Source organism: Canis aureus, chromosome 8 (assembly GCF_053574225.1).
Source record: "Canis aureus isolate CA01 chromosome 8, VMU_Caureus_v.1.0, whole genome shotgun sequence".
NCBI lineage: Eukaryota > Metazoa > Chordata > Mammalia > Carnivora > Canidae > Canis > Canis aureus.
Window position 1 is genome coordinate 15669443 of NC_135618.1, and position 26963 is coordinate 15696405.

General features: G+C 39.1%; 1 protein-coding gene and 1 pseudogene across 6 annotated transcripts in view; one reads left to right on the forward strand and one right to left on the reverse strand.

The window, feature by feature from the left end:
• COL24A1 (collagen type XXIV alpha 1 chain) overlaps positions 1 to 1126 on the reverse strand; it is a 387323-nt gene extending 386197 nt beyond the window's left edge. For 3 of the 5 annotated variants that reach the window (XM_077905294.1, XM_077905293.1, XM_077905290.1), the window contains exons 1-2: positions 1008 to 1126; positions 427 to 557 (exon numbers count right to left, since the gene is read on the reverse strand). In XM_077905294.1, coding sequence (XP_077761420.1) covers positions 427 to 482 — 56 coding nt within the window. In that variant the 5' untranslated portion in view covers positions 483 to 557; positions 1008 to 1126. Of the gene's footprint in view, positions 1 to 426; positions 558 to 779; positions 897 to 1007 lie in introns of those variants that run through there. The other 2 variants (XM_077905292.1, XM_077905291.1) reach the window with 2 other exon arrangements.
• On the forward strand, positions 273 to 25360 carry LOC144318370 (large ribosomal subunit protein uL30 pseudogene; annotated as a pseudogene). The gene is made up of 2 exons (XR_013384243.1): positions 273 to 554; positions 20243 to 25360. The product of XR_013384243.1 is annotated as a large ribosomal subunit protein uL30 pseudogene (transcript).
• The last annotated feature ends 1603 nt before the right edge of the window (positions 25361 to 26963 follow it).

Here is a 26963-nt window from a genome sequence, read left to right on the forward strand (position 1 = left end):
CCTCCCGCCCGGCAGCCGCACCCCGCGTGGGCGCCCGCGGCCCAGGCTGCGCGCACGGAGCCCCGAGGAGCGCGGCGGGGGCGCGGAGCCTCAGGGCCCGAGCGCGGGGCCGACGGAGGGCTCGCGGGCGGCGCGGCTGGAGCCCCGGGAGCCGCCGCTGCCCGCCCCGGGACGCGCGCCAGCGAGCCGTCCCTCCGCAGCCGCAGGACCTCGTTAGCATAAACCTTCGGAGAGATCCGCTGGCAGGACGCGTCCCTCCCAACACGGTATTTTACAAACTGAGGAGGCAGGAGGCGGATGCCACGGCCGCCCGCCGGCTCCCAACTCCAGAAGCGCCAGGGCGCGCGGATCTCGCGGGCGCGCAGCGGGGCCCGAGGTCGGGGAGGGGGGGGCTGACCCTGGCCTCGGGGCGACCGGGCTACTTACGTTTGTGCCGTGTGGGAGACCTTTCCACGCCTTGTCCTGTGGGCTCCTAAATGCATTTGTATGCATTTGTCCCTGCAGCGAAGCGCTAACGGAAAACAGAAGGCAACTCCGATCTGCTAAGGGTGCAGGTACTGGCCATGAAAGAGGGAAAAAAAAAAAAAAAAAAAGTCACATGAAAACGATGCTCCGAAATCGCAACCACAACAAAAAGGGAGGAGGGAAATGGGAAGGGGAAAGAAATAGCACCCAAAGGGTAGACCGGTCAGCTAGGCTTCCTAGCTCCCTGGCTCGGGAGCGGGCGAGCCCGGGCGGGGGCGGGGGGCTCCCCTGGGGGGGCGGGCGGGGAGCAAGACCTCGGGCGGGCGGCGGGGCGCCGGCAGCAGCTGGAGCTCCGCCGCGAGCGCAGCCCTCGAGTTCACTTGCGGTTCAAAGGCGACTCTGTGACTCCAGTGGAGTCCTCTGCTGTGGGCCTGGGAGGAGAGGAGGGTGGGGGGAGGGAAGGAGATGGGGGGAGGGGGATGGCGGGGGGGAGGCCTTGGAAGCCACCCGCGCCGGAACATTTGTCGGACAAGCGCACACACCCACTTCGGCAGTCGAGCGGCTGCGAGGGGGCCGGTGGCCACCGCAGGCGCTCAGCGCGGACTGCCGCCGGCCGCTTCCCCGGGAAGAAGAGGAGCCCAGCAAATCCGGCCGGTGTTAAATTTCACCGCTCACTGACTTGCAATGACATCACCAAACACAGCGCACACCTCCCCCTCCGCCCCGCAACCTACCCCCAGCCCGCGCGGGGCTCCCGCGCCCCCGGCCCCTGGGCCCCCCGCGCCCCGGGCGCGCCCGCTTCCCACGCCACCCTCCCTCGGCGTCCCCGAGCGCGTCGGTGACTGCCACCCGTCCTTCGTGTCCCCTTTCCTGCAGTCCCCAATATGATCTTTTCCTCTTGCACGTCTCCCATCCCTGAGCTTTTTCTCTGTTGCCTTCGCACACACGGTCTGAAATCACACTCCGCGGAGCCCTTCATTCTCGACCTTCTTGCTTTTTACTTTTTGCACTGATGCTTGTGGCCTAGGTCACCTTCTAGAGGGACTGCGACGGTCCTCCTTTCTACCTTTCCTCCCGTCTGCCCCCCTGTACTGCTCTTCTGCCGATTTTTCTCTCCTGTGATCCACTTTTCTGCTTTCTGCTCTTCTCCAGCTTACAAATACGGATTAATGATCTGCGTCTATGCATCTAGAGCATGCTAACAGACCACGGATCTTTCCAGTTTGAATGAATGTCTTCTCTCATTTTTGAAATAAATTTCTTTTTTGACATAAGCCTCCAGCCCTGCGCAGCTTTTTCACAGCCTGACAAGGCCACCTTCCAAGTCCTGGGGAAAAAAATATTAACCATCTGATTTTATCTGTTTATTAATAAGAGTAAGGAAATTCCAGGAGGCCAGGGATCTGTTCTCTTACTCTTGCTGTATTTTCAGCACTTAAAATACTACTTAGCGTGTCTATTTAACCAGTGACTGTTGTATACCATTGAATATCATTTCTCCACCAAGTTTTCCTGGCCTATTCTGTGTGCCATCCACAGCTAATGATCCTTCCACATGTTGAAAAGCATCCCACATTACACACACATTATAAAAGTTAAAGCAACTATATTGATAAATAGAAACGGTTGATGCAACCCTTGGAATTTTAGGAATTATTTCCCCAAAAAATAGGGGAATTGTTTTTTTTCCTCCAAGAACATAGGATTTAATTCACCTTCCTTTCCTTCAATTTTTCAACTTTTTATTTTGAAATGATTTTAGATTTACATAAAAGTCAAAAAACTAGTACAGAGTTCCTGTATATCTTGCACAGACTTCTAATAGTGATATCTACCTAACAGCAATACAATGATCAAAGCCAAAAAATTAACACTAATACAATACCATTGACTAATCTATAGCTCTTATTCAAATTTTGTCAGTTTTCTAAAATGTCTTTTGTCTGGTCTAGTATTTAAGTCAGGATCTTATACTCTGTTCATTAATTAACAGAGAGATTGGGGATCCCTGGGTGGCTCAGCAGTTTAGCACCTGCCTTTGGCCTAGGGTGTGATCCTGGAGTCCCGGGATCCAGTCCTGCATCAGGCTCCCTGCATGAAGCCTGCTTCTCCCTCTGCCTGTCTCTGCCTCTCTCTCTCTCTCTCTCTGTGTGTGTGTGTGTGTGTCTCGTGAATAAATAAAATCTTTAAAAAAAATTAACAGATTAATCTGTTGTATCTCCTTAGTTTCCTCCCATCTGTGGAGTTCCTGTATTCTTTTGTCTTTGACGACTTCCACCCTTTTGAATTAGTCATTTGGTAGAAGGTCTCTCAATTTGGATTTGTCTGATGTATTCTCATGATCAGGTTCAGGTTACCTATTTTGGGCATAAATACTACTGAAGTGATGTTGTTTCTTTCTTAGGGCATTATATTGGTTACATATAATGTTGTTATATCTTATTACTGGTAATGTTAACTTAGATCACTTAGTCTAAGGTGCAACGTGCCAGGCCTAACCACTGTAAAATCCCTCCCACCCCCTGATTTTTGTAACAAATAGCCACAGCTTTCTGGAATCCTTCTAGAAATCCAAGGCTGAGGGAAGACAGTCATTCTTAAATAGCCTTAAACTACAGTTTTTCTGCAGATTACTACTCAACTAAAAAAAGGTAATTTGGTTTGGTGGAAAGAATAGATAAGAATTAATCAGTAACTCACCTAATCTTTGTCTTCATTTTCATCAAGGATTAAAACCATTTTTTTTCTATTCATAATATTGAGTGAATATTTGAGTGCTGTATGAAATGGAAATAATAAAATGTATCTCAGGTTCTTTGACTATAAGAAGAGAATAGTTGCTAGTTATAGTTAATAGAGCTCTTGTAATGCAGAAGATCCTAAAGGATCCACATAGTGTCATATAGAGTACATTTGTTTGTGGGAGCAGAAGCATTTGCCTAGTAAAAAATAATGTAAGGAAAAAAATTTTAAATAATGTAAGGTTTAAATGCTATAGACTATTTAGGATGGTGGAGATTCACATAGCTCAAATTGATCAAGACAGATTAACCAGAGACCTTGGGACTTACTTAGTTGGGCCTTGAAAAGTAAAGAGGGTTTACATAAGTAGAACATTCCTCTTTCTGGAAATGGAGAACAGGAGATTCACAATGGGTAAGAGGAGGATATCTTAATTATATTCAGAAAGAAAGAAATAGATTCATTGGTTGGATTAGAAGTTTGTGCATTGGAAGAAAGATTGAGGGCAAAGTATGGAAGTCTGAATGCCCGGATAAGGGTTCATTCATTCATTCAATAAACACTTATTATTTGGTATTCTAGGCACTTGAGTTACATTGGTGAACAAAATGCATGAAAATTCCCTTCGTGGAGTTTCCATTTTACCATTTAAGATTTAATCTATGGGCAATAGGAAACAAATTAAAGAATTTCAAACTGATAAATGATTATGTTCCAAATTCCCATTTTAAGAAGACTGATCAGTACCAGAGCCAAGATTGAAAAGCGAGAAGGTTGGAGGATAAGTTAAATGGAAGTGTTAAAATATGCTAGTGTTTTGAACTATGGAAGAAATGATAGAAAAGCTAAATAAGGGAATCATTATTAAAAGAAATTAAAAAGGGATCCCTGGGTGGCGCAGCGGTTTGGCACCTGCCTTTGGCCCAGGGCACGATCCTGGAGACCTGGGATCGAATCCCAGGTCGGGCTCCTGGGGCATGGAGCCTGCTTCTCCCTCTGCCTGTGTCTCTGCCTCTCTCTCTCTCTGTGACTATCATAAATAAATAAATAAATAAATAAATAAATAAATAAATAAATAATTAAAAAGGTCTGATAACTGGTTACATTGGGAAGGGAGAATGAAATTTCAAGTCCAAATGACTGAAAAATTATGCCATTGGCCAATGTCAAAGGGAATACAACTAATTCAGTTTGAGACATATTTAGCTTGAGATATTGGTAGGAAATTCTATTGGGCCCATCCAAGATCTTTTGGAGTTGAAAGCTAGATTTCAAGAGAAAGGCCAGAGCTAAAGTTTTAGATTTCTTCATTATCTGCATAAAGTGGTATTTGAGGCTTTAACAGCAGAGTCTATTTTCAAAGAAGTGAATATAGAAATGGAAAACAGAGAGACAAGGATCTAAACTTAGGTTATAGAAAGTGGGGGGAGACAATGCAGAATTAAAAGAGATAGAACCAGGGTGCCTGGGTGGCTCAGCCAGTTAGGCCTCTGCCTTCAGCTCAGGTCATGATCTCCAGGGTCCTGGCCTTGAGCCCCATGTTGGGCGGCCTGCTCAGTGGGGTGTCTGCTTCTCCCTCTCCCTCTGCCTCTCCTCCTGGCTCGTGCTCTCTCTCTCTCTCTCTCTAATAAAATCTTAAAAAAGATAAAAGAGAACCAAAAATATGTAGCATTATTAAATAATAGTATAGGAATTCAAAAAATTATAATACAGTAAATACTGTAAATCATATTTACTATGCATGAGTGTTAAGTATTTTTGATATATTAACTCATTTTATCCCCTTAATGAATCCTATTGAGTAGGTACTGTTTATCACTCCCATTCTACAGAAGAGGAGATTAAGGCAGAAAAAGATTACAGTGGAACCTTGAACAACACAGAGGGTTAGAGTGAGTTAGGAAGGAAGGGTGGAATTATTGACAGCATCAATTTTACCCAGTCAGTCTACGTGAGTTTACATCTTGACTACCAGTTTTGTGATCTGAGGCAATTTAACTACAGTTGACCTTTGAACAACATGGGTTTGAACTGTGTGGGCCCTCTTACCCATGGATTGTTCAATACAATACAGTCCTGTAGATATATTTTCTTAGGACTTTCTTAACATTTTCTATTCTCTAGCTTACTTTATTGTAAGAATATGGTACATGAGTTGCTTTTTACAATTACAGATTCCCGAGTTTTATGCCTCTAGATTCTGACTGAGCCTGTCTAAGGTGGGACTTGAATCTACATTTTTAACAAGTCATTGTTAAAAGTACTGCAAGTAATTGTGATACAGATAGACTAGTGATATGCTAACATGTCAACCCATTCTTGACTTAGTCATCAAGTACAATGCTTATTGACTGCCTGTAAAATCTCTTAATGAGTAAGTACTCTTGTTCACATGGATCTAGGCAGAATCATTGTGGCTTAACCAAAATTCCATGTTTACATATTTACTGAATGATTGAATAACTAAATAAAGAGTGTCATACCTACTGTGTATTAGGCAGTGTCCTAAGACCTGGGGTTATGAAGATATGTGGCATAATTATTCCTTTCAAAGAGCTTATTACCTGCTAGGAACGGGATCTAATAAAAACCAACTGGTATAGATGATGGAAAGAAGTAAGAATAACCAACTGGTGACATGGAGCAGTTGGGGCACAAAGGAGATAATACCCAGTTCTCGCAAGAGTGATTGGGAGCGTGTGAGGTTTGGGTCTTTAAAAATGAATAGGTGTTTGCCAAGTAGACATGAAAATTCAAGCCAATCCAGGTGGAGGAGGCAGCATAGGCAACAGCATGGAGGTATAAAAAGTCCTAGCATCGTGATTACGGGCATGCAGTTGGAAAAACTATAATATAGAGATGAGGATGGAAAGATCATGGAGAACCTTCACTGATATTTGAGAGATACATGTTTAAACTTTACTCATTTTAAGATATGGGTCCTAGAAATTTAGATTTAGATTTTATTTTGTGTTTAATACATAATGCACCCAAGTTAGAGACACAGAGTTCATTAAAGTAATAAGGGATACTTACTCTGGTTACAGTAATTGGCGGGGGGCAGGGGGGAAGGCAGGCCGATAGCTGGAAGAGTTCTTTCACCAGAGCCTTTGAGAAGATGACAAAAAAGATTCACAAAAATGACTTAATATTCACTTTGGGAACAGAACTATATACACTTGTCAAATAGCTAACTAAGGCATGTTTATATACAATGTATTGCAAATGATAAAATATTTCAATCCCTCCTCACTACAGAAACAGATGAAAATTCTTAGCTTGGATGGTGAGGAAATTTTTTTCAGTTCTGATCCAATGTGAATTTCCTGTCTTTTATTATGCAAACTTTTTCAATTTTCTCTGCTGCCACTTTTTCCTTCCCAAGTCTGTTTATGCTAGAATCTTTCTTCTTTTCTTCTCTTCCTTTATTCTTAGACTTGTGAATTAACTCAAATGTGCATCTAAAACAGTTGGTAGAATGATGTTCCTTTCTTGGTTTGCTGGTCCAGGAGCTAGTGAGGTCTCCATAATGTGTTTTTCTTTCATATGGATGCCCATGGTCTTTGACATGCTTTGGACCATGTGGTGCTGGAAGAGAGTTTTATTCTGAGGTTAATGAGTTTATTCTGAGTCCCATGTTTATTGGGACTAGATCTGAAACCAGACAGAAACACAGACAATCTTGACACATTGTGCATAATACAGAGTTCACCATTCCAATCCCACCCGACTACATTCCCTTTGAGCAGGACTAGTTTGATCACTTCGCACATACTATTGCCTAGCTTATCTGCTCAGATAAAACATGGAAGTCAAGAACTAAGATAAACCCATTGTCTATTAATTACTTGTCTCTACCATCCCAGTTGCCTGTTTTTCATTCCTTCTGTGTAATCTGTGTAATGTCTCACTGTTCTAGCCATTTTTTTTTTAAGATTTTATTTATTTATTCATGAGAGACACAGAGAGAGAGAGAGAGGGGGGCAGAGACACAGGCAGAAGGAGAAGCAGGCTCCCTGCAGGGAGCCGGACGTGGGTCTCGATCCTGGGTCTCCAGGATCAGGCCCTAGGCTGAAGGCGGCGCTAAACCACTGAGCCACCAGGGCTGCCCTGTTCTAGCCATTTAGCACAGATTCTATATTCATTTGTGAAGTGAACTAAATGGAGGCTACCAATTGATTTAAATGCAACTCACTTTTCTCTGGCAAGGAACCTTAATCAGTGTTAAGGTCCTAACCAATGGGCTAGGATAATCTGAGTCCAAATACCAGACAAGATAAAATAAAAGGGTTACATATGTACAGTATGTTCCACTAAGTGCTCTATTAGTTTATTTTAGTCTGCCATGCCATTCAAACAATTGTGTGTGTGTGTGTGTGTGTGTGTGTGTGTGTGTGTGTGTGTGTTGTGGGTAAAGTTTGAATGAAATTAAAAAATAGCCACAGGGGTATTCATTACAATGGGCCTCATGCCTATGAAGCAAAGTGTTACAGTGACACCATTCATTCCACTGAAGTTCATGATCTATCAGCATTTCTATTTTAAACCCTTTCTGAATGATTTCCAAAATCTGCAGTGTTACCAGAGGGCCCACTAGTTTTCAAATGTATATTTAAAGTTAAATTAAAACTGGTAATTCCGAGTATATCTTTGAAACCTTAAAGATTCTCCCCTGACTCTCTTCTCCCATTAAAAATTCATCGCTACAAACAATGTACTCCTGATACCAGATGTGGTAGCATGGTGGAGATAGGACACAGACTGAGGGGGAATTTGCTATAGAGATAGATATTTTATAAACCTTTTAGCGTATCTTCACCCAAATTCCTTTATTGAACTGCTATAATGGAGTTATTTTATGGAAATAATAGGTATTTCAGTAGTGAAAGAAATTTCTACTCAGATTTACTTTTCCTTAATCTCCTCTGGCAATTCCCTCATTTCTAGTAGTATAAAATTCTAGTCTAAAAGTTGGTGGGGAAAATAGCTTAATGTTATATCTTTCAATTAGAGTGTGATGGGACGCCTGGGTGGCAGTTGTTGAACATCTGCCTTAGGCTCAGGGCGTGATCCCAGAGTCCTGGAATTGAGTCCCACATGGGGCTCCCTGCATGGAGCCTGTTTCTCCTCCCTCTGCCTATGTCTCTGCCTCTCTGTGTGTATCTCTCATGAATAAATAAATAAAATATTTTTTAAAAAAATTAGAGTATGATATCGTTCTAGATGTACATAAGTAAAATAATTTTTAAGCAACATTTTGAAGCTATGTTAACATAATTATGGTACATAGAATCATAACGGCACACTGAATGTTAATGTTATTTGTTTAATCAAAAAAATATATCATTGGGGATGCCTGGCTGGCTCACTTGGTCAAGCATGACTCTCTCTGAGACTCATCTATATCTTTGGTTGGAAAGACTCTCCCATTTCTGATCTTTGTGTGTCAGCCCTATCTGTCCGCCACAGTTATTTCCCAGAAGCCCTGAAAAGAAGAGTGTATGATTAATAGCAGGACTCAATATAATCACTCTTGATTCCATTGGCTCTCATCCAATAGAGAAAATGAATCCAAACAATTACATGTGACCCTCTTGTGCTCTAAAATAAGATCTCCAACATAGTCACACTTTTATTTATACCAAAGTCTCAAAGGTTTCAGATTGGTGAGAATTCCAAGATGAAGTTTTCTAAATTTACCCTTTGAATTGCACCTTCTAAAATTATTTTTCCTGACCTACAATTCTTAGGCTTTAACATTTACTATGATATAGTGCATGTCTCCCATTTTATTCAAGCAAACATTAGGGCTTATACTGACCATATGAACGAATCACGTAATTTCCCTTCTATTTTGTTTAGCCTTTGCACACAAATATTAAATCAAAATTCTTTTCCGGTGCACCTGCTGAGAGAGACAGAGTAGAGAGACAGAGACAAAGAGAGACAGAGAAGACTCAAGACTCAGTTCTTTCTCTTTAAGTCTATCTGTTTAGCTCATATTTCCACAGTTCAGTTTAGGAAGTAAATTGACTAGAAGGCTTTATTTGGATAACATACAAATTATTTCTCTCCTCAGAGAAAATTTCCTATTTTACATTTTCTCTCTTTTAAAATTCCTCAGAGGAAATTTTAGCCACGTTTAAAGACTCTATAACAGTTCTAAAAGATCTTTAAATCAACAGAATAGTTGTGTTGATACTGAATAAAACGAAAAGAATTGCAAAACCACTTTGATGCTTAAATTTTCTTAAAATTATGTATTTAGAATAGTATCTGCCCACTATAATCACTTATCATTTTCTTCTCAGAAAGCGTTTAGTTTTTCTTCATTTCCCCACCCCCATAACCACTATATCCAATGTGTGTTTTAACAAAATATCTGTAACCTAGGACAAGAACAATATATTTTGGAATATATATTCAAGGGGAAAGTATTTAGAATTCCATTAGTGCCAGCCCAAAAGTATGGGGCATTACTTTGGCCAAAGAAATACTAAATGTGGATAGAAAATATTTAGGAAATATAAGAAATGGAAAGAATTAGAAAGTGCCTTCAAGGGTAAGCAAGCAGACTAATTCTAGGAGAGATGGATGTTCTTCCTAAAAATCTTTGGCTTAAAAAAAGTGCAAGAGAAATAGTGTTGGACTACAGTAGCAAAGATGAATTTTTTTCCCCAGATCAGCATTTTATAAAAGAAGGAATATGAAAGGAAGGATTTTTAAACTCACAGACCAGAATGCATAAAGGATTGTTTCCATTATATGAAAGTTAAGTAGCTTTTGAATGTCATGAATGAATATCTGCTTTGTGTGAAATGCTTCTCTTAAACTCATTGTGATATTAAGCATATTTATGTAAATAATGGGTGATGGTTTTAATATTATATAAACATTACCTTTGTTATGTGATCCTTCTGAAAGACTCTGCTGACTGTTACTTTTGGCTTAAGAAATCAGTGAAATCATATAGGTTTTTAAGGAAATCCACAGGAATGTATAAAACCTCCCCCTCCCACTCTGGAAGAGAAAATCAATGCCCCTTTTATGTACCTACATTTCTACAGGCAGGTCTACAGCTTATAGCTGGAATAAATCCATGATACAGTAGAATAGGCTTAACCCAATATGAGATCAAATCCTAGCTCTGCCACTCAGAAGCATGAGATCTAAGGTAGATTACTTAATTTCTCTCACCTTCAGCTTCCCTGTTGACAAAGTTAGGGTAATACTGCTATTCATGCTCACAAGGGTGCTGTGAAGATTAAATAAAATAGTCCCAAGGCATCTGGGTGGCTCAGTTGGTTAACCATCTGCCTCTTGATTTCAGCTCAGGTCATGATCTCGGCTCATGATCTCAGGCTTGAGGGATCAAGTGCCTCATGGGCGGCTCGCTCAGCAGGAAGTCTGCTTACTGTTCTCTCTCACTCTCTCAAATAAATAAATAAATCTTTAAAAAATAATAAATGAAATAATCCTATGTAAGGTGCCAGGCTCTGGTGCATAGCACATGCCCAAGAAATGAAACAGCCTCCCAAACACCTTTGAGGTCTGCAGTCCAGGTATTGTTTACCCCAATTTTTTTTAAGATTTTATTTATTTATTCATGAGGGACAGACAGAGAGAGAGAGGCAGAGACCAGGCAGAGGTAGAAGCAGGACCCATGCAGGGAGCCCGACGTGGAACTTGATTCCCGGGACTTCAGGATCATGCTCTGGGCCAAAGGCAGGCGCTAAACCGCTGAGCCACCCAGGGATCCCTGTTTATCCCAATTTTACAAATCATGAAACAGGCTTGAAGACAAAGCTACAGTCACAGAGTTAATGAGTAGCAGAGTCACATCAGGAATACAGGTCCTGCTGATGATAATGATAACAATAACAGTAATAATACTATTTCTGATTATTGTGATAACAGTAGTAACATTATTTTTATTTTTAGTATTATTAGGTAATGACTTGGTTGATTGATTAGCATTTTACTTCATTTTGCTTCTTATTTCCAACTCCTATGAAGCTTTCATTGAAGACGGGAAACAAAGTACCCTCTCACAGGGAGAAGAGCTTCTCTTCCCTAGTGGCATGTACAAGCCCAGAACAGCCAGAAACAGCCCTGTTTTCACTTGGAAATAAAACAAAACAAATGATGAGATTACTTAAGCTATCAGTTCAAACTGCGATAGATGCATTTGCCTCCAAACCTCTCCAAATGGTAGCAATTACTGGTTTAAATTTTTTTTTAAATTTATTTATGATAGTCACACGGGGGGGGGGGGGTGGGCAGAGACATAGGCAGAGGGAGAAGCAGGCCCCATGCACCGGGAGCCCAACGTGGGATTCGATCCCGGGTCTCCAGGATCGCGCCCTGGGCCAAAGGCAGGCACCAAACTGCTGCGCCACCCAGGGATCCCGCAATTACTGGTTTAATGTCGATGACTTGCCACTACTTGAGCCCTATATTGATATCCCTATGAATGAATGTGTATTCACATAGCTAGTTTACATGTAAAAAAAACCTATTCCTATGAACCCTCGAGTGTTTGTTTTAGATTGCTTAGCCAGTTAGTTCACCAGGTATTAGCAGGCCAGAGTCCATGTCTTTCATGCTATGAAAGATATTTCAGTAATGTCGACAGCTTAATACTGGCTACTGAATCTAGTATAGTCAGGAGAAGAAAATCCTTTGTTCTCTTTATTGGTTTCAATATTCTTGAAAATCTGGGAAATCTGTGGTCATGTGTGTACAGGGTTGGAATATAATATTTCTTTATAAATGAATCAACGTTGATCCAAGAGAAGGTTCCAGAGGGGTTAACGCTGCTCAGTTAAAGGACTGCTCAGACATGGGTGTGTGTGTGCCTGCACTGTACACACACAAGCTGTGACCATGTGAAGCCAGTATGAGTTCACAAACGACAAGATCTGACGGACTAATCTAATTTCCTTTTTGGACAGATTGGCAAAACTTGGATCAAAGGAACACCTATCAATCCAGTGTATCTGGATCTTGGCAAGGCATTTGACTAGATTTTTATGATTCTCTTATGGAGAAAAGAGAGAAATATGTTTTAGATGATAACAAGCCAAACAATATATAATTACTCAAGGGATGTTAATTAATAAATAGATATGAACCGGCATAGACATCTTACAGGACATCTTAAGTTCTGATGTTAGCAATTTCCAAGTTTAAGTTTTCAAATTCTTAAATGAGGTCATCGAAGACATTTGAGAATGCTGATGAAATTTGGAAATGCTATATCATTGGGATTTGAGTGGGGTGACCAACGTTTCCCAATTTACCTCAGACTTTCCCACTTTGAGCACTTAGAGTCCCAAATCCTGGGAAACCCCTCAGACCCAGGTAAACCAGTGTGATGGTTAGTCACTCTAGATTTGATTAGGAGTTAGAAATGACGTGAGGTAGGTAATTTTTAAATTACCCAATTTAAGTACCTCATATAAGTGGAATCATACAATATTTGTCCTTTTGTGACTGGCTTATTTCATTCAGCATAATGTTTTCAAGGTTCAGCAATGTTGTAGTATAGTCAGAATTCTCCCCTTTTTAAAGTCTGACTTATGTATATATACACCACATTTTGTTTATCCATTTATCCCATTTATTCATTGAGGGCCACTGGGGTTGCTTCCACCTTATGACTATTGTGAATAATGCCACTATAAACATGGGTAGTTCAAATATCTGTTTAAATCTCAATTTCACTTGTTTTGGGTACATATCTAGCAATGGGATTGCTGGGTCGTATGGTAATTCCATTTTTAATTTTTAAAGGAACCTCCATACTATGTTCCATAGCAGCTACACCATTTTATATTTCTACCAGGAGTGCACAAGAGTTGCAGTTCCTTCACAGCCCTGCCAAAACTCGTGTTCTCTTTCTTTCTTTTTTTCTTTCTTCTTAAATAAAGTAGCTATGTTAATGGGTGTGAAATGGTAACTTACTGTGGTTTTTCGTTTCCCTAATGATTAGTGATGTTGATGACCTTTTCATGGGCTTATTTGCCATTTGTATATCTTCTTTGGAGAAATGCCTATTTAAGTCTTCGCTCATTTTAAAAATTGGATTGTTAGTTTGTTGAACTGTAGTTTTTTATATGTTATAAATAGCCATCCTAATGGGTGTATCCACAGGATCTCAATGCCATCAAATGCATTTAAGATTATCCTCTCACAAGATGAAATTATTTAAGAATTTTGAGCAGATAGTACCAAGAGATTTAAATTTAGGTGGTTCACTCTGGAGAAGAAAGATTGAAGGGGGGGGAAGCCTGAAGCAGGGTAACAGTACAGAAGCTCTTATTATCAGTTAAGAAACCATGAAGACCTTTGGTAATGGAATTGAGGAGGAAGAGACATACATGAGATTTTTAAAAGGGCAATATCAAAAAGGCTAGATGACTGACTAATGGGCTGTGAATAGGAGAAATGCAAGATGATTTCCCAGTTTCTTAGGAGAATGGGTGGATGGTAGCTTTACACCAAACTCAGGAGTCGAGGGAAAGATACAACCAGTTTTATTTAAATTGAATATGCAGTACCTGTAAGGTAGCCAGGTGAATATGCCTCATTGGTGGTTAAATATATTAGCCTGGAGCTTAGCACAAAATCTGAGTTTGGGATAGACTTATCACAGTGTAGGTAAACCCTGAAACCAAGATTGTCCAAGGACAGTGAGTAAAATTTTAAAAGCATATTGATTTCTGAGAAATACCCAAATTTATGGGCTGGGCAGAGCAAGAGAAGCCCACAAAGAGGAGCAAGAAAGAATATCCATGAAGGTAAAATTTATAGGGATACTAGTTCAGCTCAATATAAGAATGTTTTTAAAATTAGAGTTGTCCAAAAAAGGAGGGTGGGGGGAGTCCTTTTGTTGAAAGTGAGTTCGCAGCCACTGGAACCATTGTCAGAAGCAGGACAATCACTTACCTGGATGTCACAGGAGGGATTCATTCCCTGATGAGGATTTGGTTAAGAGTATACTTTAAAAAAAAAAAAAAAAAGATTTTATTTTTTTGAGAGAAAAAACAGAGCATGAGGGGGGGGGCGTAAAAAGACAAGCAGACTCCCTTCTGAGCAGGGAGCCCAAAGCAGGGCTTAATCCCAGGACCCCGAGATCATGACCTGAGCTGAAGGCAGATGCTTAACAGACTGAGCCACCCAGAGCCCCCAAGAATATACTTTTTAATGACTAGAAAAATCTACTGTTTCATCAGAAAACAATGTGAATTAATAAAACCCTGGGAGGGGGATCCCTGGGTGGCTCAGTAGTTTAGTGCCTGTCTTTGGCTTAGGGCGTGACCCGTCAGTCCTGGGATTGAGACCCGCATTGGGCTCCCTGCATGGAACCTGCTTCTCCCTCTGCCTGTCTCTGCCTCTCTCTGTATGTCTCTCATTAATAAATAAATAAAATCTTAAAAAAAAAAAAAAACCCTGGGAGACTTTTACTTGTTTAATATTTGAAGTTTCCAGGACTAATTGAAAAAGAAGAAATACGTGAAAACTTTTTAGTCTTTCAAATCAAGAGCTAGGCATATCCCCACTCAGAAACTGCTGCAAATATTTCAGAATATAAGCCAAAATAATAACTGTGATTCTCTTATAAATAATGCTTGCTGAAAGACTCAGACATACTGGCCAAAAGACTTTGGTTCCAGTAAGATGAGTAAGAGAATTTGCCAGCTCCTTAGAAGACAATTCCCCCTGTGTCAAAAGAAGACTGTGTGTGCTTCAGTTTTATTTACAGTTATTAATTATGAATATGGAAGCATTATGAATAAAGGAAATATGAATAATTACATAAGCCAGAATTACTGGTTCTCTGTCCCAAATCATGAGGTTTACCCTGGGGAAGTGGAAAGCAACAGAGTAAAACTTCTCCAGAATGCTACTTGATAAATATTCCATCTTCTGGCTGGAAGGAAAGAGCAACCTTTGCCTTTGAGTCCTTTATTGGTTCTGTAGCTCCTAACGAGGCCCACCTGCCCCAGCCTGCTGACTGACAGCACAGCTGCACTCTGTCAGGCAAGGTCTGCTCCCAGGACCCACCAGACCTGGATGAAATTCAGATCACCAGTTAATGCAATCTCATTGCTGGTCTCTGAGGAATGGTAACTGGCTTTCCAAACAAATACGAACAGTCTGGGAATCATCTCTATAGTCTACACATATGCAAAGCTATTTGGGAATGAAGGCAGTAAGTCTTTTTTTTTTTTTGGTCTAAAAGCCTACATTATTCATTTTTTTGTCAGTCCCTCCATCCATCCTCACCTCTGAGAAAGTGAGTTTTCTCTAAAACCTGCACCATTGTAATATACTTTCAGGGTCAGATAGTGATGATTTGAATCCTGCCTCTATCCTGTGTAAACTCAGCTATCTTTCCTTGGTTTCCTTGTCTGTCAAATGAGTTATAATACATAAAGAGCTTATAACAGTGTGGACACGTAGTATTCAACAATGTATGCAGTATATACAGGGTTCCTATACCCATCAACTTAGAGAACTCATCAAATCAACTGATGTTCCTCCTGAATGGGCAAAGGAAGAGGATCAAGAATGCTTGGAAAATTAGCCTTTGGTTCAAAATTGAAATAGATTGCTTCACTTGTTGAGCTATGGGCATAAATCACCTTTTCACACTTATTCTCCAGGGTCTAGGGTCTCCAATCTTCTCCTAATGAGGAGCTATTTATGAAATAATGTCATCCCCCAAATCTTCAGCATGCTGACTTGTGTTGGGTCCTTAAAGTTCCAGATGATGAGAGATTTGGAGGCAGGAGAAAACCAATTGCTAAGAACTGATATCTGGCTCACTGAATCAATTTTTGAACTAAAGTACCTTTCTGTGTTAAACTATCACCATCATCATCAAATCCTAGAATTTTATTTTTTTTAAATTTTTATTTATTTATAATAGTCACAGAGAGAGAGAGGCAGAGACACAGGCAGAGGGAGAAGCAGGCTCCATGCACCTGGAGCCCAACGTGGGATTCGATCCTGGGTCTCCAGGATCGTGCCCTGAGCCAAAGGCAGGTGCTAAACCGCTGCGCCACCCAGGGATCCCAAATCCTAGAATTTTAGAATGGAAAGAGACCTTTTATTATTATCAGGTATATATATATATATATATATACCTATATGAAAGAGTTAGATTTGATACATATATACATATGTATATATGAGACACAGAGTTGCGAAGTCATTTGCTCAATATTTTTTTTTAACAAATTAGTCATAAAGATTAAAGTCTACCCCTCCTGGTTCAGTTCCCTCTTTCATACTTCCATCCAACAACTATTTCTTAGATTCTTCTGATATGCAAAATATTGAGTAAGGAGGTGAATAAAACATAATCTCAGCCCTCAAAATCTTATAGTTTAGAAGAGAATCATACTGAGTAGATGAACTGTTACATTTTAATGGTGAAATATTCAGTGCTATACTGTTGGGCAGAAAGATAACAGAAGGGCATGTTACAGTCTGCTGAGAACATCTCATCATCACTGAGAAGGACTTATTTTGTGTCAACACTGTCTAAGATTCTAGGGATACAAATGTACAAAGGCACACTACTATTCTCCAAAGATTGTAAAGATGATCACAAATACAGTAAAAACCAGCACATTCCATGTTATATGACTGCTGCAGACAGTATAGTACTAAGGAGCTCAAAAGATGGAGAGCTCACCAAGGGATGGGGCCATTGGAGGAGATGAAAATGGCACTGGACTTCGAAGGAAATAACATTTTGTGCTTGGAATTTATCTCCAAAAAGTAGAAATGTGATTCTTCCTTATGACAAATCTGACTCTTTCCCCCAATGTAACAGATGTTCTCATGACAATCTTTTTCAGAACTTACAAGGAAGAACTTAAAGGTGATAGTCTTAGAGCATCCTTTCCTCTGTCACATGTCTTGTTTTTGCTGTGCTTCCTAGTTCATCCTCTCCAAAGGATTTTTTTTTATATTCAAATGTATTTTAGAAATTATTCACCTATTCCTTCTCAGTATCCTACTCTAGCTGTTTCTCAACAAATCTTTTTCCTAGTCCAAACTCTTAAGAAATATATCAGAATAGGCTTTATTTTTCATACTAAATTTTGACATTTTCCCAACATAGCTCAATATGTGACTTTCAAGTAAAAGCTTTCCCAAACAAAATTGTGACAATGTTACCATGAAAAATCTTTCAACCATTAAAATGTGAAAATGTGGGCAGCCCGGGTGGCTCAGCGGTTTAGCGCCACCTTTGGCCCAGGGTGTGATCCTGGAGGCCCGGGATCAAGTCCCACATCAAGCTCCCTGTATGGAGGCTGCTTCTCCCTCTGCCCGTGTCTCTGCCTCTCTCTCTGTGCCTCTCATGAATAAATAAATAAAATCTTTTAAATAAATAAATAAATAAATAAATAAATAAATAAATAAAATAAAGTGTGAAAATATGCATGTGAATTTTAAAGTATTAGAGCCCAATGAGTAAGTGAATTATAGAAAAAAAGGGTTAATATCAAATGCCTAGACATTATTACCTAAACTTGGATAAACCAGGAAATTTTCCAAATCAAATATGAAATCATCAGCCCAATATGATTAGGAGAAAAGTGATGTAATAAAATCAACTTTTAAATATCTATATGGCATGTTGCATTTCCTAGGAATCTTCAAATGTTTGCTTAAGAATAGCCAAAGCAATTGCAATAAAATATAAAACAGCTCTTTGAAATCATATTTCTAAAAATTTATAAATTTCCCCAATTCCCTACATTATTTAAAGAAAAAGTTATTTTCCCAGGAAGGAAACTTCATTTTAAAAACCACTCCAGTATTTCCCTTGCAAAGAAATAAGCCAGATGATTCTAACACATGGAATTTTACTTGGGGAAAATTCAGAAATACAAGGAAACTTTAGTAACTCTTTAGTACTAACAATCACTGTGTAATTCCTCGAAGTTTTCTTCCTGATGAAAGTCGATGAGATAATAATGTCTACTGAGAAACAAAATAAACAAAAACCTGGAAATCAGCAGCAAGTGGTTATATAGAATCCATATGATATTCTAGAAAGAAACTGGACTGGGATCAAGATGCGTGTATTTGCCACTTACCAAGCAGAAGAGAACAGATTCTATAGGTATGTTACATTTGATGATTTTTTGACAAGTATATATACCTGTGAAATCACCACTCCAAACAAGATATGGAAGGTTTTCATCACCCTAGAAAGTTCTTTCATGTCCCACTGCCATCAAGCTCCTCCCCCATTTCTGCCCCAGGAAGCTATTGTTTTTATTTCTACTTCTATAAATTAGTTTTACCTTTTCTAAAACTTCATGTAAATGGAACCATGTACCTTCTTGTTACACTGCTATTCAGTTGTTTTTTAAGACTCATTTATGGGAAGTCCTGGTGGCCCTGCAGTGTAGTGCCGCCTTCAGCCCAGGGCGTGATCCTGGAGACCTAGGATCAAGTCCCACGTCGGGCTCCGTGCATGGAGCCTGCTTCTCCCTCTGCCTGTGTCTCTGCCTCTCTCTGTCTCTCATAAATAAATAAACAAAATCTTAAAAAAAAAATAAAGACTCATTTATGTTGTCATGTGTGGTGTTCTTTCTGCTGCAGAGTATATCCCATTGTATAAATAAACTATTTATCCATTCCCTTGTTGATGGACATTTGGGTTATTTTCAGCTTGGGACTATTATAAATAAAACTGTTATGGATAATCTGTCATCATATTATTTGCTTTCCATTTGTCTCTTCAAATTATTTTTCCTCTGTTTTTCTTTTCCTGCCTTTATTTGGTTAATCAAATATGTTTTTGGGACACCTGGGTGGCTCAGTGGTTGAGTGCCTGCCTTCAGCTCAGGTTGTGATCCTGGGTCCTAGGATCCAGTCCCACATCAGGCTCCCCATGGGAAGGCTGCTTCTCCCTCTGCCTATGTCTCTGCCTCTGTCTCTGAGTCTCTCATAAATGAATAAATAAATAAAATCTTTAAAAAATATATATGTTTTAAGTATTCCTCTTATTTCATCTATTGGCTTCTTTACCGTAACTTTTTGTTTTTAATTTTTAAGTGGTTGCTCTAGCACTAACCATATGCATGTATAATTCATCAAAGGCTATTTGTAGTCCAATATTTTACCACTTCACTCTTTATACCAGACTCTTCACCCTTCCCATTTGCTACTTCCCATGTCACAAATATAATAATTTATAAGAATATAACTCCTTTTACCTGCCCTTCCTTTTACTTTTTCAAAGCTGTCAACCTCACTGTACAACGTTGTTATTTTCCATTTAAATGGTAAGTGATTTCTATATTTACCCATTTACTTACCATTTCCAGTGCTCTCCATTCATTACTATAGATTGAAGTTCCATATGGCATTACTTCCCTGTAGCCTGAAGAACGTCTTTTATCATGTCTTATAATGCGAGTCTTTATTATAAGAGTTTTTGGATATTATTTCTGAAATCCTTCAAAAGTTGTGTTGACAGGGTTTTTTTCTCAGATTTAAAGATATTATTCTATTATCTTCTGGCCCCTATTGCTTCTGATAATAGTCATTATTTATATCATTACTTTCCTGTGATTAATATGTCTCTTTCTACTTCCAAATTTTCTCTTTCTTTGGTTTTCATCAATTTAATGTGTTTTTCCTTTATTTATTACTGCTTATTACTTGGAAATAAATCAATTTTTAAAATCAAAGTTAGTAACATTTCAGTCATTATGTCTTAAAATATGTTTTCTTCTTATACTCAGTCTTAGGGACTCTGTTACATATATCTTAAACCATTTGATATTGTTCCATGGGTCCTGAGGCATTGTTAACTTTTCTTTAATTTTTCTCTCTGTTCTTTAGAAAATACCTGAATTTTAACTCAAGGTCCTTGATTTTTTTCTTCTGCCATCTACAGCTTGCTGTTAAGCTCATCTGGTGAATTTTTAATTTTAGTTAGGATTTTCCACTCTAGAATTTCCTTTTTTAAAAAAGAGTTTTTTGGCTCTTTTTCCAGCTGGAACCATGGAGGGTGCAGAAGAGAAGAAGAAGGTTCCTGCTGTGCCAGAAACCCTTAAGAAAAAGCAAAGGAACTTCGCAGAGTTGAAGATCAAGTGTCTGAGAAAAAAGTTTGCCCAAAAGATGCTTCAAAAGGCAAGGAGGAAGCTTATCTATGAAAAAGTTAAGCATTACCACAAGGAGTACAGGCAGATGTACAGAACTGAGATTCGCATGGCGAGGATGGCGAGAAAAGCCAGCAACTTCTACGTGCCTGCAGAACCCAAGTTGGGATTTGTCATCAGGATCAGAGGTATCAATGGTGTGAGCCCAAAGGTTCGAAAGGTGTTGCAGCTTCTTCGCCTTCACCAGATCTTCTTCAATGGCACCTTTGTTAAGCTCAACAAGGCTTCAGTTAGCATGCTAAGGATTGTGGAACCATAAATAGCTTGGAGGTACCCAGACCTGAAGTCAGTGAATGAACTGATCTACAAGCGTGGTTATGGCAAATCAACAAGAAGCGAATTGCCCTGACAGATAACACATTGATTGCTCGGTCTCTTGGTAAATATGGCATCATCTGCATGGAGGATCTGATTCAGGAGATCTATACTATTGGAAAACGTTTCAAAGAAGCGAACAACTTTTTATGGCCCTTCAAATTATCTTCTCCACGCAGAGGAATGAAGAAAAAGGCCACCCATTTTGTAGAAGGTGGAGATGCTGGCAACAGGGAAGACCAGATCAATAGGCTTATTAGAAGGATGAACTAAGGTATCTACCATGATTATTTTTATAATCTGGTCAGTTAATAAATGACTACTTTCAAATGGAAAAAAATAAAATAAAATAAATTAAAATAAAAAAGAGTTTTTTGTACTCTGCTAAGACACCACTTCCTCATCAAGATCTTACATTCCTTTACTTACTTGAACACATTTTTCTTTCATTCTTTTTAACATATTTATTATGGCTACTTTAAAGTCTGTGCTAAAATTAATATGTGGGAACTCTAGAAGTTGGTTCATATTAACTGCTTTTTTCTTGACTATGAGATTTCTTTTCATGTCTCATAATTTTTGTTTGCGTATAAAACTTTGTAGATGATTCATTGCAGAGACACTGGATTTTGTTACCTTATTTTGAAGAGTCTTGATTTTTGTTCTAGAAGTAGTTTAACTGTTAAGCAACTTGAACTTGGGTAAACCGTGGTCTTATACTTTGCTAGCATGATTCTGTGGAATGTCCATGGTGTTTTCCACATTCCTGTTACTGAGCCATATTTATCTCTAGTAGGGAGAGAGTTTGGAAGTTTAGGTTTTGTTACAGTGGATCTAAAGTAGATTTTATTCTAGAGTGTGCTTCTTACTTGTAGGGTATGGCCTTACTGGTATTTCAGCTAAATGGCTAGGATGTTGATGAAATATTAACTCAGTTCCCCTATTCTGATTGGGCTGGAGCTCTAATGTTTTCCAGCACAGCTTACTGTGTCAGAGTCAAAAATCGTCCCCACAGAGGGCACCTTGTGAGGTGAGGCTCACCTTAAGAGCTTTCCTTCTCTCAGAGATTATTTTTGTGCTGCCTATGGTTAAATGCCTGCAAACAGTTGCCTTGTACATTCTGTTTAGATTTACAGTTGTTTATGGCAGGAGAATAGTCCTATGCCAGTTATTCATTCTTATGCAGAAGAAGTCCTCCTCAGGTATAATATGACTTTGCTTTCTGGCTTGAATGAATAGGTAATGATGGCTCCACTAACTGCCATAAGAAATCTGAGATCAGAAGCAAGCTTAGGACAAACCAGATGACTTGGGTTTTGTTCATGTTGCGTAGGAGGCATGAGAGATGCTGGTAGAGACAGTGTTATTCTTTTGTTAATACTTACGCTTAAAGTTGATCACCATTTATACATACACAAAACTATTCTTTCCTATTATATTACATTTAAATATCCTCTTTAGGGTCACCTGGGTATGTCAGTTGATTAAGCATCTGACTCTTGATTTTAGTTCAGGCCTTGATCTCAGGTTGGAAGTTCAAGCCCTGTGTTGGGCTCCATGTTGGGTGTGGAGCCTACTTAAAAATTTAAAAAAGCAAATATCCTCTTTAAATTTTAAGAAATACAAATAGCATTGATTTGGACTCTTTCCTGTTATTTGAGAACTAGAGCCAAAGTTATAGTAAGGGAAATATTTGTTTCCAAAGTGATTTGTCAAAAACTTGATTTATTTTTTCTTTGAGGTGGAAAAAGCATCTATTTAATTGTGATAAAACTATTTCTCTCTTTTTCTTCTGCACTGCATGAGTATTACCATTCAGCCACTGGAGACTAGATATAACTCTGTGCCACACACATGTGTTCTCACTGAAGTAAAACTCCTCCAATATACCAACCACAAATATGAAACAAAGGTGCTGACACAACTGGAAGAACATGAGCAATAACAACGAATGTATTTGGGTGTTCCTGTGGGCTAAGGCAGGAATGAAAGTAAAAAACACTCTCGTACAACTCTGAGCCATCACTATTCCACTAGACATTTCAGTTTTTACCAGCTGTAGCATGAAGGGCAGTTGGGGATTAGACTGTAAAATTCTCCTGGCAGTCATTCAGGGGCAGCCACTGTCCAGTAGGAATTATACCGTGTCCACTTCTGCATAACTGCAGGTCAGCTTCCCACTACATCCAGTCTATGGCATTCATCATATCTGGCTGGCAGCTAAGGGGGCTGCAACCTTGAACCACAGGCCCGCAGGGATTTGTATCCTCTGGCTTCTCTTCTAAACATGTCAAATCTGGGCAGCCTGGTTGACTCAACAGCTTAGCACCGCCTTCAGCCCAGGGCGTGATCCTGGAGACCCAGGATCGAGTCCCACATGGGGCTCCCTGCATGGAGCCTGCTTCTCCCTCTGCCTGTGTCTCTGCCTCTCTCTCTCTGTCTCTCATGAATAAATGAATAAAATCTTAAAAAAAAAAAAATAAACATGTCAAATGCTGGGCCTCATCAGCAGGAATATTTTGGGGCTGCAAATTTACCAATTTTACTATTTCCCTTTTCCCCCCACCCCACTAGGAGCAGTCTTTCACTATCTCAGGTTCTGCTCTTTGTGCTATATGGATGCATATTAATTGAACTAAACTTGGTTGCATGAAGATGAACAGAAAGTACTATGGTTTACTCGGAGTGGTACAGAAGAAGTCAAAATAGTTCATGAGGATTTAATATCCTTTAGCTAGATTGATGACCATTAGATGACAGACTGCTTTAAAGTCTGTATTTCATTTACTTTGTTTAAATTCTTGGTACCAGGCAGTCCTGGTGGCGCAGCAGTTTAGTGCCGCCTGCAGCCTGCCGTGTGATCCTGGAGACCCAGGATCAAATCCCGTGTCAGGCTCCCTGCATGGAGCCTGCTTCTCCCTCTGCCTGTGTCTCTGCCTCTCTCTCTCTCTCTCTCTCTCTCTCTATGAATAAATAAACAAAAAAATCTGTAAAAAAATTTTTTTAAAAAGATTTAAAAAATAAAACTTTAAAAAATAAATAAATAAATTCTTGGTACCTAACTCAGTACCTAACCCAAGGAAAGTGTGTTTGACGAATCTTTGCTGTTGAATGAACACCAGGAAAAAGGCACCTGTTCCAGTTACTTTGGCATAGGACACTCTAAAGAATGGAAATATGTTGGCATTCCATCATCTTCAGTCCAAACTGCCTTCATGTGCTTTCCTGACATAGTGGAATGAATTACTTGTTTGTTACACACACACACACACACACACACACACACACACACACAAACCCGAAAACAAAAATTCAATGTTGACCAACTTTGACATTTAAATACTGGTCTCATTAATTACTACTTAGCTGTGTGGCAATGGACAAGCTACTTACCATCTCTGGGCCTCAGTTTTCTCATCTGTAAAATGCAGGTAGTAATTGTACGGACTTCAGAGGATTCTTGTAAATATTAAAAAATGAATGGTGTTATACATGTATTGGTCACAATAAGATCTTCATATGTAGTTATTATTATAATTGTTGTTATTAAATACTTTTTAAGGAGATAAATTGTTAAGAATGTTTATAAATGCCAACCATTAGCTTCATAAATGCTAACCAGAAGCAATAAATACACTACTTTGGTTAGTAACCAAAAATCTGGCTTCAGACCAAGTAGAAAATAATAAATTATTTCTTGTATAAGCAAAGAGTTTCAAATAATTGTAGGCTATTCTCATGCTTAAAGTAATGTATAGGTATATTTATTTACTCAATAACTATAGCTGTCTGAATCGTTGTCCTTCCAAAAGTTATGCTGAAGTCCTAATTCCCAGTGTCTATGAATGTGATCTTATTTGGAATAGAGTCTTTGCAGATATAATCAAGTTACAACAAAGCATATTAGACTGGGCCCTAAGTCCAGTGACTAATGCCAGTATATGAGAAAGGAGTGGACTATCAGACACAGAGACACAGATACACAAGGAAGAAGATCGTGTGAAGATGCAGGCACTGAATGATGTAGCCACAAGCCAAGGACACTGGCAACCCCCAGAAGCTAAGAAGAGGCATGAAAAGAAAGAATTCTTCCCTAATCCTTCACGGAGTATGGTCCTGTTGACAATTTGAGTTTGGACTTTAAGGCTCCAGAACTGTAAAAGAATAAATTTCTGTTGTTTAATGACACAAAGTTTTTGGTAGTTTGTTATGGCAGCCTTAGGAAACTAACACAAGGGGGGCCATTTTTCTCCATTTTAAAATATCATTGTGAAACAAGACTTTAAAAATATCTTTAGTCGGATTTTGTTTAAAATGTATGGTTTGTGTGCAGGAACTTCACACTTCATTTTCCTTTATAAATTTTTTGGAGGCGAATGATCTAAACTATGGAAAGACAACTGCAGGAAGGGGTGTTTTAAACATGGGGCTATGTTTAAGTAATGTTACTGATCTTTAAAGAGTGTGAGTTACATTCTAATAATGTGGAAGTTCCTTATAATGTTTTCCAGGAGACGGGGTTTTGAACTCTATGTGCAGGAAACCATTACATTGGGGGAAAATATTGCTTTATGGGTCTCTGGCTGGGACTTTTAAGTGTTATGTATGAGAAAACATTAAAACTGGGGTAAGAGAAAGATGTTGTAACAAAGTGATCTTTATTATGTTTCAAAACACCAACTTCTGAGGAGTGTAAATAAGCATCCTTCAAATTCATTCTTATTTGATTGCTTTTGTTCACATTTCTGGAGTTGATTTTACTTGTGTTTAAAAAAATACTCCTTTGGAAGTAAAATAAAAATTTTAACACAAAGCCTTTCAACCAAAAGCACATAATACTTTTTGAGATACTACAGTTCTAGTTAGCGTAGAGAACATGACACAGTTCTCTAAATTATGAACAAACAACTGAGGCCATTATGTAATAGAGGGTATCCAGGATTAGGGCATCAGGAAGGCATGGGCAAGAAGAAAGAGCTTTGAAGTTACATAGAGTCCAGATACTCTAAGACAATAATCAATTCAGTTATATATTTTTTTTTATTTTTCATACCTATGTAATGGAATAATTCTTCTACTTCATTGGTTACTGATAGATTATTTGAGCTAATGTACACAAAGTGGATAGAATAATTTCTAGTTCTTATAGAAGCTCAATAAATATTTTTTCTCCTTCTCCAATGAATCTTTTATATTTGAGATGATCTGTCTTTACATCCAGGAATTGGAGAGAGGCTGGATGAAATGTCAGCACTATGTTCATAGACCCAAGTTATATTGCAATTTCTAGAAAATTCCGGTGTCTTCTTTAGCAGAATGGAACCTGTAAGATTTCCCCTGGAGATCATCAAGGCTTTCCATCATACTGGGCAATGCCTGGAATTGCCTGATTAAATGTAGTCACCTCCTGTCCCAGAGCTTGAAGGAAATTTCTGCTCACTTTGCAATTTTAGCAGAGTACAAAGAATATTGCATTGGGAGCAATGAGAAACAGGTTGGGGCATAGGTCTAATCTATTTTGTCCCTAATTCCTTCAACTGTAAATTCAGCAGGTGGGAATAGATTGATCTCCAAGATTATTTTGGAGATACATTAACTAAGGTATACTTTGGAGTCAGATGGCTATTGATTTGAATTTTGGCTCTACCACTCAATTTTTTTTTTTTTTTGTCAAGGCATTTAACTCTTGGGGCCTTAGTTGTACCTATTGTAAAATAGCCAATAATACATAATTGAAATGAGAAAAATATTGGAAGCACCTGGCACAAAGCAAATGCACAATAAACATTAGCTCTCTTTTACTAGATGAGTATTTCTTAAACTGTAACATGAATCAGAGTCACCTGGAAGGCTTGTAAAAAGAAGGAAATGAAGCCCCCAGAATTTCTGATTCAGTACATCTAGGGTTAGGGCCCCAAATTTTGCATTTCTAGTGAGGACCCAGGTGATGCCCCAATCATGTGTTGAAAATCAACACTCTGCATCAGGAGTTGGCAAAATGCAGCACTTGGGCTCTATTTGGCCCACTGCTTGCTTTTGTAAATAAAGTTTTATTGGAACACATACATGCCTATCAGTTTACACATTGTCTATAGCTACTTTCCCACAATAACAATAGAGCTGAGTGCTACAACAGAAACTGTATAGCCCACAAAGCCTAAAATATTTATTATTTGGCCTTTTACAGAAAAGTTAGCAGGCCTACTGTAGACTACCATGTAGTATTGTTCCTAAGGAGCT